Source organism: Martes martes, assembly GCF_963455335.1.
Source record: "Martes martes genome assembly, chromosome: 8".
In the NCBI taxonomy this organism is placed as follows: Eukaryota; Metazoa; Chordata; class Mammalia; order Carnivora; family Mustelidae; genus Martes; species Martes martes.
The window spans coordinates 118,851,609-118,869,552 of NC_137895.1; the positions used below are offsets into that span (position 1 = coordinate 118,851,609).

The 17,944-nt window shown below is 39.0% G+C and overlaps 1 protein-coding gene across 3 annotated transcripts in view; it reads right to left on the minus strand.

Annotated features, from left to right (window-relative positions):
- ITGA8 (integrin subunit alpha 8) overlaps nucleotides 1-17,944 on the minus strand; it is a 174,534-nt gene that overhangs the window by 114,178 nt on the left and 42,412 nt on the right. For all 3 annotated transcript variants that reach the window (XM_080810656.1, XM_080810655.1, XM_080810657.1), the window contains exons 9-11: nucleotides 13,212-13,255; nucleotides 11,651-11,707; nucleotides 8,896-8,948 (exon numbers count right to left, since the gene is read on the minus strand). In XM_080810656.1, coding sequence (XP_080666782.1) covers nucleotides 8,896-8,948; nucleotides 11,651-11,707; nucleotides 13,212-13,255 — 154 coding nt within the window. The remainder of the gene's footprint in view (nucleotides 1-8,895; nucleotides 8,949-11,650; nucleotides 11,708-13,211; nucleotides 13,256-17,944) is intronic.

Sequence of the window (17,944 nt, forward strand, 5' to 3'; positions counted from 1 at the left end):
GTATAGCGAGGCAGCACTGCTGTCCACCCCCCGGGGCTCACCGTGACAGGAGCATTCCTGGAGGTGGGTAGGGGGATGGGTAAATAGGAATGACCATTATTTTGATCTCAAATTCCTGAACCTAAGTTGGATAGCTATGCTTAGGTAAAATATTTTCTTAAAAATCTTACAAGTAACTTGATAAAAAAAAAAAAAAAAGTCCGATTGCTGGCCATCTCGCTCTGCTCCAGGACCAGAGGAGAACAAGGACTGGATTTATTTTAGCCCCTGGCCTTCCCGTGGCAGGGACCTGGTTGCTTCTCCTTCTGTTATAATTATCGCCAGTGTGGAGAGGCATTTGTTAAACACCTAATTGTGTGTGTTGCTTCCTTGTACTTCAAAGATGTCTGAAATCACTGGTCTCTGCTGTAGAGATGGAGTGGGACCATTTTCTCCTTCTCTAAAGAAGGAACAAGCCGTATAATTGGTCCCCGAGGGGGCAAAAAAGATGCAGGACTGGCACGGTTTGCTGTCTACATTTTTCACTGCCAACACCGAGTTCTAGGAATGGAAAATTACTTGACCCATCATTGCGAGAGCCTAGCACATCCATGGAACCTTTGGATTCTTAGAGGATTATGACAGCATTGATTTATTTTGTTAGAAATATATTTCCCTAGATATTTAAGTGTAAGTCTTCTAAAATGTTCTAAATGCCATAAAAACAGAGAAAGACATTTGTTTTTCATTTATAATTGTGTTTCCCTAAGTTTGAAAGACAATAACTGTCTTGGATTTAATTGGTATAATGTGTCTTATAGAATACTTTACACTTAGAGTCAATATTATTTTATTGTAGCAATATTACTTAAGAGCCACCATATATATTATTGTTTAGGCTGGTGTTTTTAAATCTTGGTTTGCAATGTATTAGTGGATTGTGAAATCAATTCAGTGGGTCTGGACAAGCAATTTTTAAAAAATGAAATAGAAAAGAACAGAAAACAGAATGAATGCATTACATGAGGGTAAATATTGTTCCATCAAACTTTTGTTTCAGTTCTATGTGTGTGTGCCAGGTTGCAATGTCAAATGTATTTCTTATTATGGACCACAAGGCAAAGAAGTTCCTGAAAAACCATTGCAGTAGGCTATGTGTGCTATTGGACGCTTTCAAAATTAGTTTGGCAAGTCCTGGTTTTGAATGTGCCCAATCCAAGTTTAAAGTTTGAAAATATTTTATTAGTAAAGATATTTTTTCATTGACTTTCTGAAACATAGTTGTGTAATAGGTTGGGTACCATTTTAAGAGAATTATGTATATATCACCCATCCTGTATGGCTTTGTAATCTCAAAAAATTAATGATGAAGAAATATTATTATTATTAATGATGAAGTTTTCAGTAAAACCCATCCACTCTCTTTGGGTCATGTTGGTGGTTTGGATGAGATCTGAGTTACTATGTAAAGGCACTTCAAAAAATACACACTGTTACATTTTATCCAAATGTCTAATATTTAAGCAGTTTTCTTTAAAATCTCTAGGTAACATACACTCAGGTTTTGTGTCTCTTTTTATGTTTAAATCTCTCCTAATAATATAATACAGTGCAAGGCTCAATTTCTCATCCTTCACATGTTGTTTAAGACAGAAACATAAATATTTTCCTGAAAAGCAAATCATAAATAGTGATAAAGAATGAGACAGAAAGACAGGACCCAGCAATAAGGATGTTCAATATAAGAATCTAGATTCAAGTTTTCTGAGTCAAATAGTGTTAATATGTTGGTTTCACATACTTTTCTATGTATCTTTTTTCCCAGTAGTAGATATTGCATGTTAATGTCCATAATTAATTTTTGGAACATGGTTATTTATTAACAGACTGCAGATTAGTAGACTTTAAACTAGAGTCTATATCTTATCAGCTGAATTGTTTTGCGGTTGGCAAGACCTAACATAGCTGATCATATACATTATAGAAATCAATTTCAATTTACGACTTCTTTCTGTCTTAGTTTTCTGGATTTTCTTTTTACTTCAATCATAATAGTAAAACCTGTATGAGAGAATACATACTTGGGCTAAATCTAGGGCAAAAACATAATTACCCAAACCTGATTTCTTTCAAATAAGTTTTCTCTAAAATGTTCTCAAGTTAACAAACTGCCAAAATTCTCTTGAAATTTAACTCCTCTGGGCCCCACAGAGGCAAAAAACAATCCAATCAATTAAATTGCAATTCTGTGAGTTTCTGAATTAGTATAAATACTGTAAGTTTCAAAAGCCATAAGAAAAAACCTAATTTGCTTGCTTAGGCTCAAGATGAAAAATTCCATCTCCCTTTGTTAAGTTTGTCCAGAAATTCCTAACAGTTTACATTGGCAGAGTTTATAGCTCTGGCTATCTTAAGATAACTAAACTAAAGTTAATTTCACCAGCTTGTTTATATTTTTGATACACTTATGAGCTTGACAATATCAACCACCAACCAGCACACACAACACTGTTCTGTCTTAACGTTTGGAGTCACTCACAATACCTGGAGATTTTTTTAAATTAAAAAAATATTGGGAAAAATGTCCATCAATTTACTAATTCGGTCAGCATTATTTAATGCCTTTGTCTTTTCTCCCCCCGATGTCGAGGTTTTGGAGTATTTGCAGGGACCTTGCTTTTGTTGCAAAGTGGATAGAGAAGATGTCATATGCTGTCAAAGAATGTCACTAGGTAGCCTCATGTACAGAACTACTTAATTATCTCTTGGCCGGAGAAGGGAGAGTCTGGTTTAATCCCACAGAATGTGTGGAGTCCTAACTTCTGAACCATAACCAATCAACTAAGCAAGTGATATTCTTTTTTTTTTTTTAAGATTTTATTGATTTATTTGACAGAGAAGAGAGCACACAAGCAGGTCAAGCAGTAGGCAGAGGGAGAGGAGGAAGCAGGCTCCCAGCTGAGCAGGGAGCCCTACACGGGGCTTGATCCCAGGACCCTGGGATCATGACCTGAGCAGAAGGCAGCTGTTTAACCAACTGAGTCAGCCAAGTGCCCCTGCCAAGTGATATTCTTAATCCTATTCTAAGTCACTGCATAGCATCCACTCAGATCCAAGGTTTAGAAGAAGTAGGCCTTAAAAAAAAGGCTATTGAAAAATTAGAATTTGGACCAAAAAAAATGGGAATTAAATCTCAGTCTTAATACTGAACTCTACTGGTGATTAATGTTCACTGATGAGTCCTTGATCACTGATAAATGCTGGGAAAGCTAAAAAGGGTTTTGTGGATTTAAAAAATATATATAGGAGTTATAGACTATAAAATTATATATAAATCATTACTACTGACTAAGTAAAATGCAGCAGACTAGTATGGCTATTTTATTTTTTATTTTTATTTTTTTTAAAGATTTTATTTATTTGACAGCGAGAAATCAGAGCTAGGCAGAGAGGCAGACAGAGAGAGGGGGAAGCAGGCTCCCGCTGAGCAGAGAGCCCGATGCGGGGCTCGATCCCAGGACCCTGAGATCATGACCCGAGCCGAAGGCAGAGGCTTAAACCACTGAGCCACCCAGGCGCCCCTAGTATGGCTATTTTAAATATAATCACAGAGACTGATTTTTCTTATATGCCATGACACTAAAAACTATAACTGAATTTTTGTCTCACGAATCAGTTGTTTTTATCATCACTGAAGACAATCTTAAACTTCTATGGGTGAAAATAACTTCAAAATTATGATTTCATATTCTTAGAAATTGGAAGCATGACCTTGCTTATAAAAATGATAGGAATTAATAAAATGCACACTTAATAAACAGGGATGTAAATTCTTACCAAAAATTAGAGTGAAACACTTAAACACACACATACAAAATCTGCAACAGTCAGATTTATAGAAGAGAATAGAACCGTGGTTACCAGAGGTGGGGAGGTGGGGAGGTGGGGAGGTGGGGCAAAAGCGAGATGTTGGTCAAAGGGTACAAAGTTGGAATAACACAGGATGTGTGAGTTCTAGAGTTTCCTGTAGCATGGTGACTACAGAGAGTAACACTGTATTGTGTACTAGGAGTTTGCTAAGAGAGTAGACCTCTGGTGTTACCACCACACACACACACATACACACACACATGCACACAGTAGGCACACACACACACATACGGTGACTTTGAAATGGAACACACAGCTGGCTGAATAGAGATAGATCCTATAGATGAGTATGTTAATTAGCTTGAACACAGTGATCATTTCATTGCACATATGTATATCAAAATGTCATGTTGTACATCTTAATCATATATAATATTTATTTTAAAAAATAAAAAAGGTCATGGATAGTTTCAGTGACAAATACACTAATTTCCCAGCTTTTTGAAAGTGAGAGGCATGCCATTTTACTCAATTACACTGAAAGTTCCTAATTCTTATAGATTATAAATCCTTGGACACTGAAGTTATATATATCTTTCCTGCCAGCTATTTTATAGAGCTTAGTATAGAGTTCTCTCTAGGTAGCAAGAAAAATTCTGTTGGGTAAGTCAGCAGAAGGTCTGGGATCTAATCAAGACCTTTGCCTAATTAGTGTGTAAGCTTAGGCAAGTTGAGGAGCTTTTGTGTCTCAGTTTCTTTGCAGAGGAATTTTAGATAGCTTCACTGGATTGTAGTTTGGGTCGTCCTATGTTATTAGACATATACTACACATGAAGTCACTCTGAGAAAGGAAAAAACACTGTCTTCTAATCATGCATGACAAAATTTTGTTGCTTAAAGCAGTTATTAGGCCTGCCTGCCTGCCTGCTTTCCTTTCTTCTTCCTTTCAAGGTTTTATTATTTGAATGGAGAGAGAGACAGTGAGAGAGGGAACACAAGCAGGGGGAGTAGGAGAGGAAGAAACAGGCTTCCCGCCGAGCAGGGAGCCTGATGTGGGGCCCGATCCCAGGACACTGGGACGGTGACCTGAGCCAAAGGCAGATGCTAAACGACTGAGCCACCCAGGCACCCCAATACTAGGTTTTTCAATAGTTTCAGTGGAGAATAGAGATTTTTGCACTTGAAAGGACTAAAAATTTGGGAAGACCACATATATAATATCCAGGAAAACTCTGAGACAGGGATTCATGTTTCCTGTAAATCCCATCCAACCTTCGGATCTCTTCTAGAAGGCTTGTCAGAAGTTAGAATGACAAAAGCACTCTTTCTCAAAATGAGGCCGCATGTGTTCTGACTTGGCGCCATCATAGGAGCTCGAGAAAAGTCACTGGCACACATATGATTTGCTGCCTTTCTTTTCTGGTTCTGCTAAGATTTCCGAGGGAATGCATTTTATGCCTCTGCCCTGATAGGTTGTTCCGCACCTTCCTCAGGGACGAATACCTGCCCAAGGAGGTGAGACACTACTGTCACTACAAATGGTGGTTTTCAGAGCTCCATCTTGGGATCAAGTATAAACCTAGACACACAAGACGTCTATTTGAAAGCCAACAATATCAGGTAATTTTTCTCGAAACACAAATGCTGCAAAGATGATGGCAAATTAGATCTTTATTATTGTAATCTCAGACTTCACGTGAGTTGTCTTTCTGTATTTAGGATGAAAGATTCTCAATGGCCTCTTAGCTTACTCATTTATAATAGGGCCTTGAATTTACATAGCGTTACAGTAACTAAGAATGACAAGTTACATACAGACTGACAATCTGTGGGCACGTTAAGAATGGTATTATTAAGGGGTGCCTGGCTGGCCTAGTTGGTTAAGTGCCCGACTCTTGATTTCGGCTCAGGTCACTGTCTCAGGGTCATGGGATCGAGTCCCGTGGCAGGCTCCGTGCTCAGTGGGGAATCTGCTTGAGATTCTTTCCCCTTTTCTCTCCCTCGTCCCCTTGCCCTGCTCTCTCTCTCAAATAAATAAATAAATCTTAAAAAAAAAAAGAATGGCAATATTAAGATAACAGATGTCTTTTTTTGATGCAGTCTCAAGAGTTAAGAATATACTGCCTAATAAAAAAGAAAGAACTGTCATAGCAACTTTTTTAAGAACATCAAGATAGAACAAATTATCCCTGAAAAATTCTTGTGTTTCTTACTACCATGTTGTTTTGATCAGCAGGAGACCAAAGAGATCCTTTCCTCACAAGTGTTCTTGTTCTTTTCTTAACATGGCAAAAAAAAAAAAAAAAAAAAAAAAAAAGTTCTATAAATGTTGTCACGGAGCTTTGCTATGGACTGGAATGAACAGCGTTTCCAGGAAGGAGGCAGTGCCCTGCAGGGCATAGTGTTGAACTGGGGGAAAGCTGAAAGGATTCAGGGCAGAGTGAAGGAAAAGAAGGGCACACACTGAGTTCATCTGGGCCCTATGAATTATAGCATCGTGTGGCTCCCTGGGGGTGGGGGCGGTGCTGGGAGGTTGTGTTTGTTGTGTCACCATCTGTTGGAAGAAATGTGTCTGCGCATATCCCGAAGACCATTATGGGACTTTGTTGTTGTTGTTGTTACTAAAGTGCAGGCTTCCTCCATTGGGACAACATGCCAAGTTGTTTTGGACTCAAGTACTTCCTCAGCCACCCCTCCCACTCCCCGCCTTCTTTTGTAGACTACTAAAAGGTGCTGATAACAAATCAGTCCCTCTAGGTTGGAAATTGGGAAGGGTGGTCCTAATTGTTACTTTCTTTTCACAGCTCAGTTAGAGATGAAAGCAATTTAATTTTCAATGACTTGCTTCCAGGATAAGATTGCCATTCAAATATACTTTCAGAGTATCTCCAGAGTGCAACTACTACAGTTTCCTGCCTCTGGTGTTGCTGGCCATTCCCTTGCTTCGTGTTGTCCAGTGGTTCATGAGGTGTGTCCTTGGAAACACTCATTCTGTCTATAGCAGAGCCTGTGTAGTGCTGCATAAGACCGTTGTTAATGCACTGGTTCACAGACCTCTGTGATCCCGCACCCCTCTGCCCCTTCTCCAAGCCCCTCTGATGTCCTTGGGCTTCCAGCAGCTCCCACCTCCAGGAATCTCTTCCCCATGGACTCCACTTTCTGCAGATCATTCCTCCAGCAAAAAGTACAGAGAGTTCCCATATACCCCTGACGCCACAGGCACAGCTTTCCTCTTTCTCAACATTCCTGCCAGCACGGTGCATGTGTTACGATCGATGAAACTTCAGTGACCCACTAGTGGGACATCCCCGATCTGGACAAACTTATAAGTACATGGATCCACCATTGTAGTGTTTCACAGAGTAGCTTCACTGCCCTAAAAATCCTGTGTCTGTTTATCCCTCCTCTCCCAACTGGCCTCCCGCAACCCCTGATCCATTTACTGTGTCCACGGTGTTGCCTTTTCCAGGATGTCATATAGTTAGAATCATATTGTATGTAACCTTCTCAGATTGGCTTCTTTCACTTTATAATATGCAATTAAGCTTTCTCCATGTGTTTTCATGCTTGACAGCTCTTTTCTTTTTAGCACCTACCAATATTCCGTTGTCTGAATGTAACACAGTCTACTTACACGTTTACCTACTGAAGGGCATCTTGCTTTCAGCCCTCCCATTTTTTCATTCCTTTCTGGTGCTCATCACCATCTAAATACGCTTTACTTGACTTACTGACTTTTTGTCTGTAGTACCCAACTCCCCACCTGTAATAGAGCCTCTATGGGGGTAGGGGTCTCTATTTTGTTCTCTGCTATAGCCCAGCACCTAGAACAGTGCTAGTATATAGTAGATGCTCAAGAAATATATACTGAATGGAAGGATAATAAAAGAAGATATTTTCCAGGGGCCCCTGGGCAGCTCAGTCAGTTAGGTGTCTGACTCTTGATTTCAACTCAGGTTATGATCTCAGGGTCATGGGATTGTGCCCTGCATCAAGCTCCACACTCATCACAGAGTCTGCTTGTCCCTTTCCCTCTGCTCTCCGCCACCCCCCCATGCTCTCTCTCTCTAAATAAATGAATAAATAAATAAAACCTTTAAAAAAAGATATTTTCTAAAAGGTGCAAAAAAGTTTAAATTTATCCTCCAGGCATATGCCATCATAATATATAAAGTACATTTCTATCTATATGTAAATCATAGCTAATATCTACCAATGATGTATCTAAAGTGTTTGCTTAGTCCAGATCCTGGAATGTAACCAGGATTCTGCCGGTATTTGATTTCTATAAAAATGTGAACACTCTGAGAGCAGAGACCTATTTTGCCTTATTGGTCACTATATTCTGGGCACTAAGAACAATGGCTGACACACAGTAGGTGCTCCAATGATATTTATTGGATGGCTAATCAGTTTATCTTCGTGTATTGGCTTTCTTAATTAATCACCTGTTTTATCTATCAGTTGGGTGGTTTTAGTGAACCAAAGAGAGGTTTAATAATAGCTTGTTTTTAAGGAATGATTTAAACACAACCATAGTTTATCATGGTATTTGGTCCCAGCTCAATTGTAACTTACTGTCATACTCTGAAAAGCTCACATTATTATTTTATCTTCTCCATGGGCAATACTAGTATGTTGATTAAACCAATGCCAGGGGAAAAATGTTTATTGATGTGCAAATGGTTTATGAATGTATCACATGCTAAGTAAGGCTAAAGAGAGACAGATGAACAAAGGCTTTAATGGCTTTGGATTTCAAATGGTCAAGGACTATTCAATTCATTAAATTAAAGATAAAACTAAGTAAAACAGTCCTTTTCTGGAAGCGGGAGATGCGGAAAACCTCCGTAAAGACATAAAATAGGATGACAGAATTCTTCAGTAGATGTATCCTCTTGCCCTGAACCAAAAAACAATTAAAACAAGAGAGCCTCTATCTTCTTGAGGAAGTATGGAAGGATCTATTTCATGAAGGAAAAAAAATACAACATCTTTGTGGATGAATATAACATATGGGGAGTGAGGAAGTTCTTAGAAACTTACCCATCATTGTTAACATCTGACACTGTGACCGTATATCCAAAATAAGATGCCATCTGCAAAGGAATACCATAAGATGACATAGTTTATGTTCAAAAATAATTTTTATAGCCCTCTCTCCATTTTTCCTGAAGGATGAATCTCACCGCAGCAGACTTCTGCATTACATTCATGGGCTCCTGGACATGGACAGAGTCTTAAAGTCATTCATTCTGACCCCATGCATAATTTCCCCTCAGTACCCCTGACATCTGCTTGGCCATCCTCTGTGGATATTCAACAATCAGCCCATTCAATTTGTGGACACAGTTCGAATTTTCTTTGCTAAAATTGGCCCTTCTAGTCCTTCGTCCTATTTAATTCTGCAATGTTGAACCTCACAGAAAAAATCAAATTCCACTTGCATATGAAATTTCATAGAAATATTTGTAGCTAGCTCGCCATCATGGCCTCTCTTTAGTAGAGATAATGCATGTGATACCAAAGAAAAGATGAATGCACTGCCCAGAGAAGAGTTAAGTAGGATTTACAGTCTTTGCTTTGGGTTCTTTATATCAGTGAAGCATAAAAAGCGCTTTAATTTCACAGGAAACCGGGTCTGACTATCAATTCATATTGAGTTCATTGTCAACTAAGGTTTCTAAGTCTCTTCTGAGTATAACTGTGAGCCACATTCTATCTCTCAAGTTTTTTGTTTTTCAAGCTATGTTTTCAAACTTTATCATCTTTTCAGATTCAGCCTATAGTTTGAACTTGTCAAGATGTTTTGTTTCCATGTTTTGGCATCCAGTGCTTTAGCTGACTTAGTCTCCCATCATCTTCTAATACAGTCAGACTACAATCCACTGGAAAGTGTCCTCCACAGAAGGCAGAGGCTTTGGTCTGTGTTGTTCACTCTTCTTTCTGCACTACCTGACCAGGGTTTAGCTCAGAGTGGGTATGGGGTTCCAGATACTCTTTGCAGAGGGAATGAATACATGAGTTAACAATAATAAAGCAATAATTAAGTTCTCCCACCTCTTTTCTCTATTCCAAATATATATAATTGTTATAGACAAATGTTTGTGTCCCTTCCTTCCCCCGAATTCAAATATTGATCTTCACCCCCACTATAATGGTATTAGGAGGTGAGGCCTTTGGGAAGTGATTAGGTCATGAAGGTGATGACTTCATAACTCCTTATGAGTGGAGTTAGTGCCCTTATAAAAGAGACAGCAGAGAGCTCTCTAGCCCTCCTCCACCAAGTGAGGACCCAAGAATATGGCTATCTATATGAATCAGAAGTCCAACTCTCAAGTCCAAACCTGCCTACCTTTTGATTCTGGGCTTCCCAGCCTTCCAGAACTGTGAGAAATAAACAGTTGGGTTTTTTAGCTACCCAATCTATTGCATTTTTTATTATGGTATTCTGAAGACTAAGATACAGTTAGCAGGTGCCAAATGCTCTTTGCAGAGGGAAAGAATGCATAAGTTAACTGTGCAATAATAATTCAGTTGTCCCACCTCTCTTCTATATTCCAAAAATTACTGTGAAATTCTTATTTTTGGTGTGGCATTGTGGCCTTCACTCAGAGGAATTTCATCATTTAATGATTAACTGCTGAGGTTCAAGACTGAAGAACTAGGTGGTATGGAGGACTAGAAGTTATAGAAAGGCCAAATTTAATAATGCTTGAAGAGTTTCTAATGATAAAAATGTGAAAGAGATCTGGACAAAAGAGAAGTCTTGCCAGATTTTCAATAAGCCATTAATTACCATTACTTGAGAATAGCTCAAAATTTGTAAGTTCATCCAAATTCACTATTTTCCTGGCCTTACTTATCCATATTTACCACAAGAGTATCACGGAGGACATTTTTAAATGCTTTGTTGAAAATTGCAGAGTTACAGATAGACCAAAGCCCCAGTTTTGCAGGTTGGGAGGAACGTCAAAAATGCTCTGTGTTCAATAAAAAGTTCTATTAATCAAAATTACTAGACAAATATATTATTCCAAATCTACATCTCTAGCTAAGAGTAGAGCATCCAAGGATCCTAAACCATGATCCAGAAGGTCAAGATGTAACTTGGCCAGATTTGAATGTGAGGCTTCCTAGAAGTTCAGTAGCATGGGTTTCTGGTTAGGAGAAAATATGGGTTGCCCGAGAAACTGATTCAGTTAACGACTGGCTCCCTTAGATGGTCATACCACATTCACAGTTTAAAGAAATGTGGCAAATATCAAAAAGTCACAATACCCTGGACAACTCAGGGTGGTGGATGAAGTATGATCTCAGCCCACATTAGGTTAGGAGACTGACAGGCACTTCCCTCATTCATAAGACCTCAGCCAGTCCCTGGGAGGAAGGAACCAGAACCAGATAGCTAGTCAACCTCCACATAATGCTGGGATGGGTAGAGGGCTCCAGTCACAGTGAGGAATGGAGTCAGAGCATAGGCCCATTGACTCTGACTGATACAGTGGGGCCTATGAGAAGAGAAGCCTGTGTCTTTTTGTAGGAACTCACCACCAGGCATACTACACCTGGGCCTACAACATAACAGGACTGTTCTCAGATTCTAGTAGTTGGTGACACTGCTGCATGAGAGCTGGGATCTTATCTGTCTGATGCACGGTTATATTCCCAGCATGTAGAACAGTTTCCAGCACATAGTAAGTCCTCAGTGAACTTTTATTTTATGAATGAATAATTGATGTTAATATTGCAATTTACTATTAGTACTGAGTGACACTGTTTGATATTAAAAGGTCCTCACCTGTTCGCCAGTGAAATTCTGAATAAAAGTCATATCTGTAGAGTTAATGATTGAAACCTGAAATCATAGAGATTAGAGAGGTTACATCATTTGACAGAATTGGAGAAAAAAAAAACATTTTAAATTATAACTTAAGTCATTTTCAAATTTGGGGAAGAGTAGTTAATAATTAGGTTTATGTAAAACAAAAATGTAATCCCATAAGAATGATCTTTAAAAAAATCCAATTGAACTTTTATTTATGGCTAAGTCTGTGATACTTTCAGATAAAATGAATGCTTTCTAATCTGAAAAGGGAAAATAGAAATTGAATTCAAATGGGCGCCGAGAGCATTTAACCTGATGGCCAGTTAATTGATCGGATCAGGGTTTTTTTCTAAATTCATTTCTGTGTTTACGTTATTATGAGAAACTCGTGATTATGGCTCTTTACAAAAAAAAATGAAAATTTTATTTTATTTTTTAAGGATAATAACATAATAAATTTAATGAAAGTCTCAAAATATAAGTTAATGAAAAAAAAAGAAAAATTTAAATGTTACCACATAGCAAAAATATTACTTTTAATTCTATTCAGCCAACCTAAAACCTGCAGATATTACATTCACTAGACTTTTAAAAAAATTAACGTTGTCTAAAATATAACTTTTCTTTTCAGAAGGTCTCTTGATTTTCATTTCCTAATTTTGTGGTCAGTAGGTATAATGGATCTGAACAGTATCCCTACAAAGTTCATATTGCCCAGATCGTCAGGAGGGGACCTTACTTGGACATAGGGTCTTTGTAGATGAAATACATTAAGGAACTTGAAATGAAATCATCCTGGCTTTAGGGTGGGTCCTATATCCAAAGACTGATGTCCTCATCAGAGAGGAGAGGACACACATAGACACAGATGGAAGAAGGCTATTTGGAGGTAGAGGCAGAGATTGGAGTCATGCTGACACACACCAAAAAAAGGCAGTGGCTACCTAAAGCTGGAACAGATAAAAAAGGTCCCTTGTCTGACACTGGGATTTCAGACTCTGGTCTCCTGAACTATGAGAAAATAATTGTATGTTGTTTTAAGCCACCTAGTTTCTGGTAATTTGTCGTGGCCATCTCAGGAAACTAACACACAAGTGCAGTAACAATTGATTTTCTCATTTCTACCATATGAGGCATATTAAAATGCTGAGCACTTCGGCAACAGTATCCTTTGCAATTATTCCTGGGTGATGCCCAAGGATCGTGCTGGCTTCGTGGGTGTGACCTGCACGGTCACACGGGTCCCCATGTTCCATCAGGCCCGACCCTTGGTTTAATGCCCAGCTGTTGTGATCCTAAAATTCTTAATAATTTTGAACAAAGGGACCTGCATCTTCATTTTGTACCCGGTCCCACAAACTCTGTAGCTGGTCCTATACACAGTTTGTTTTCCTCCCTTTTCAGTAAGCAAACAAGCATGGATCTGTAGGGGCTCACTATTAAAAGGCATTTTAAACCATTCAAAAGTTGAGTGAAATGAAACAATTCTTTGCATCTCTAAGAAAATATCCAACAATGTATTCTTTGTACTCACATATCCAAAATTCTGTGCTCCTCTTGGAACGCCAGCAACCAGTTCTGGGGGATAAAATTAGCCATTGAGAAGGGAGATTACATATATTTTAAAGCTATCCAACACATCAGTTAAAGACAGTGCCTTTTACAGGAGTAACCATCATGTGGGCAGCTGGAAGTGTGAAGTCATGGTTTTGTGTTTGCTTTTGCTTCTGCTACAGACCATGGAAAACAGAACAAAAGTTGTACTGTGAGATTTACCAGTCTTCATCACTTGGTCTCCATGTGTTTTTGCCTGTACAGCACAAGCCTGGCTTCTCAACTCTGTGTGTGATTTGTAGGCTAAACCTCTTACTCTGGCTTCTCCAGCTTTCACTGTGGCGACATCTTTTGTGTTAGTGTAAAAAGTACAGCTTCTGTCACACTAACGTGTTAAAACAATTCCAGTTACCTAAAGAAGAGCCATCATAAATGACATAAGTCTGGCCCCCTTGGAAATGTTTGCTGGTAGCAGAATTAGTGGGTCGCCTGGTAGTTACGCATCCCCCAAAAGGGAAGCTTCACTAATAGAAACAGAAGAGGCAAACCTGGGGGAATGTGTCCATATAACTCATTGCACTATTCTAGATTCAGAAGATAATGGTGTTATTCTCAGGCCTGTCATATACCTGGATGTGTCACTGAACCCCATTTTTTCCAGTCACTTGTAATTGGTGGGAGTTGGAATTGCTGATTATCAAAGATCTTTCAGTTCTTATTTCTACAAATCTAAAGCATCTTTTGATTCATTGGGGTTAAAAATTTAGTTTAATTTAAATAGGAAGGACCTGGAAGAGAATCCCCTTCCATTTGAATTTCCCTTCCCCTCCTCCTGCCCTGAAAGGTACAGCACAAGTTCTGGCATCAATATCTGGTGTACAGTGTTCTAGAAGAGGTGGGTGATCATGCTGTTAGCATTAATAATCAAAGAAGGTTCATTTGGGGTTATATGTTAGACTTTTCAGTAGTAATTCCATTCATTCAATCAATAAATATTTATAGGCAAATGGAGTATACAGTAGTGAGCAAAATGGACAAAATTCCCTACTTTCACAGAACTTATACTCTGGTTGGAAGAGACAGTCAATTTAAAAAGCAGAGTCAATGAAATGGCATATTTGAAGAGGATCAGTGTAGTGAGTGAGAGAAAACAAATAGTAAATTGGTACAGGGAGTGCTGGAGGGGAGATGAGGAAGGACTTACGACTTCTACGGCACAACTGGCAGGAAAGGATATGGCAAGAAAGTGACATTAGAGCAAAGACTGAAGAAAGTGAGGCTATAAATATTATGGAGAAGTTGGAAAAGTATGTTCTAGTCAGGAAGAATGGCAAGTGCAAAGGTCCTGAGGTAGAAGTGTTTCTGGAGTATTCAAAGAGCAGTAAAGGGACCAGAGTGGCTGGAGGAGAGAGAATGAGATGTAAAGGGGTAGGAGATGAGTTCAAACTAACTAGTAGCCTGATGAATGGAGTCTCTCAGGTCATTGTGAAGACTTGAATTTCAGACCGAATGAGTTGAAAAATCACTGGATCAAAGAAGTTACACAATTTGACTTCTGTTTCTGAAGGACCACTTTGGTTGCTGAATTTAGAACAGACTACAGGAGGGCAAGGGTAAAAGCAGGGAGACTGGGTAGGAGTCTACTGCAATGGAGTTGGGGGACTTGCATCAGAGTAGAAGCTGTGCATAAAGTGAGAAGTGGTCAGATTCCAGTCATATTTTGAGAGTTTAGTTAGTACGATTTGCTCATGACTTGGATATGGATGGGATGTGAGAGAAAGAGTGCAGTCCAGGGCTGACTTCCAAGATGTTCAGCTTGAGCAACTGGGAGGATGGCATTGTCATAGAGATGATGGAGGGTAGGCCATGTTTCGGGGGGAAGGTCAGGAGTTTGCTCATGAGCACATTAAGTTTGAGACAGCTATTCAAATAGAGATGTTGAGTATTGAGTTTGAGGTTCTAGATCTTGGAACATGTACCCCTGAACCTAGAATTCAGTGTAATCTGGAGAAGTACCATGGACCTGGAATTCAGTATAGGCTGGAAAAATAACTGAGACAGGATGAGATTACCACAATTCAAAGAGGAAGGAAACAGTCCAAATATTTAACCCTGGGACACTTCAATGAGATGAGAGAAATTAAAGGGGAGTCAATAAAATAGAAGGAGAAGGAGAAGGAGCTGCCAGCACTGGATAGTCAAATGAAGAAATGAGGAGGTAGTGATGAACTCTGTCAAATGCTCCCTAATGGTTAAGGAAGATGAGCTGCATGGAGGCCTCTGGTTTGCTTGACAGAAGCTGTTTCAGCTGAGCAGTGACTTTAAGAGGAGCGGGGTAGTCGAACTGGTAGACAGAGATACAGGCGGAGAAGAGTGACAGGTCTTTTGAAGCAGAGAATACAGGGGCTTGCTGGAGGGGGAAGTGGAAAAAGAGATTTTGTTTTTAAGATGTGAAAAATAACAGTATGCTTGTATATTCATGGGAATGATAAAAAAAAAAAAAAGAAAAGAAAACCCTGATGATATGAGATAGAGAATCAGGAATGGCTGGAGTTCCTTCTTTGATTCATGAGAGGGAATGGAGCCTGGTGCAAACTGTAGAGGTTAACTTTACACGGGAGCATGGATTGCTCAACTGTAGCAATCGGAGGGAAGGTGAAGCATGTCCTTGAAGAACACAACCAGGCTCAGAAAAACTAAGCTCTCTGGACAGATTTCTGGGAAAGGTGGCAGTACTGGTAGCTAGCACGATGCTCAGTTTTCAATAATCTTTATTTAGTATGAATTAAATTGGCATGTAACAGCAAACCACCATCTGACACACTGGAGTTGACTGATTCCAGAAAACACTGACTATCCCATTTGAAATACATGACAACCACTACTAAGCATTCCATAAACATTCAGAATTCCGTTTAGAAGACAACAACCCTCACACTCAGTAACATTGGGGTCTGCAGGCTCATACGGTCACGACACTAGGAGTTATTAAAAGTAAATGTTGGTTTAAAATGTTCATAACTATTTAAAAATGATCAAGATGGGGAAATTGTTTGGAGTTTAAGGTGAGTTAGAACTGTCACTCAACTATAAAGATATTCAGTTGGGAGGGGAAATTTTTCTTAGATCCATTTCAGTAATTCATGGTAAACCTTGTAAGTATGGACCACATCTTCTTTATCCATTCGTCTGTTCAAGGGCATCTTGGCTCTTTCCACAGTTTGGCAATGGTCGCCATTGCTGCTGTGAACATTGGGGTACATATGGCCCTTTTTTCACTACATCTGTATCTTTGGGGTAAACTCCCTATTAATTTCCATGAGTCAGGACTAAATGCTGTACTGGGTGGGGAACTTACCAAGAGTTTAATGTCATGTTTAAAATCACTTGGCATATTTTACAGTTTTCTTTGCTTAATCACTGAGTGATTATAAGATTTGACTCTTCTAAGGTACTAGGAATTCAATTTTATCTCTGATGGTCCCTAATCCAAGAGTTCTTTCTTCTTATAGCTAATATTTAAATGGCATTTGTTATGTATCAGGAATTATTCTACTGTTCATGAACACGTAGGATTAGTTTATTTAATCCTCATAAGAATCCCATGATACAGATAATACTATCATCATCATCCTTATCATTCCTTATCATTATCATCATTACCATCATTACCATTATCATCATTGTCATCACCTTTATCATTACCACCATCCCTCTTTTAGAAATTAAGACATAGAGGCACTGAGATTCAGGTAACTAGGTCACAGAGCTGGTAAGTGGCAAAGTCAAGGTTGAAACTCAAGTGGTCTGGGTCCAAAGTCCATGCTTTTAACTACCACAATAGATTGTCTTTTAATATCTTGAAGAAAAAAATAAATGGAAAGATAGGACCTTTAAAAATTAGCTCATATTTCAAGAAAAATGTTCTTTTAAAGAAAAATGTTCTTTTCAACCCCTACCTCACTCATAAAGTGTGTTTTATTCTCTGTGAATTTCTGCTTTGTGGGTCCTGTTAACTTGAAACAATTAAAAGAGCTCTGATGATTTCTAGGGATGGCCGCATTTCATTTACTTTTAATGCTTTGTGAGTTCATTAAAACACATTAGTAAAAAGTAGTTAAGGTTCATATGAAACAAGATGGAAATATTGATTGATTGATGATTGAGTCATTCAATAACCAATACCAGTCTTAGGTATTCCCATGGACTGAATATTTGTGTCCCCCCCAAAATTCGTAGTATTGAAACCTAACCCCTAATGCGATGGTCTCAGGAGGCAGGGTTTCTGAAAGGTGATTAGGTCATGAGGGTTGGATTCATTTTATGTCTAGAACTTTATTCTAGCACTTACTACAATTTTTAACAAAGATTTTATTTATTTATTTCACAGACAGAGAACACAAGTAGGCAGAGAGACAGGCAGAGAGAGAGGGGGAAGCAGGCACCCCGCCGAGCAGAGAGCCCGATGTGGGGCTCGATCCCAGGACCCTGGGATCATGACCCGAGCCGAAGGCTTAGACTTAACCCACTGAGCCACCTAGGCGCCCTGCTACTACAATTTTTAATCAGGTATTTTAGGTTATTCTTTAATGCCTATCAGCCGCACTAGGACCATAAACTCAGTGCAAGGACCATCTGTTCGCCGCTGTGTGTTCAGCACTTAACACAGAGCCTGGCGTAGAGTAGGTGCTCAAGAAATATTGCACAAATAAA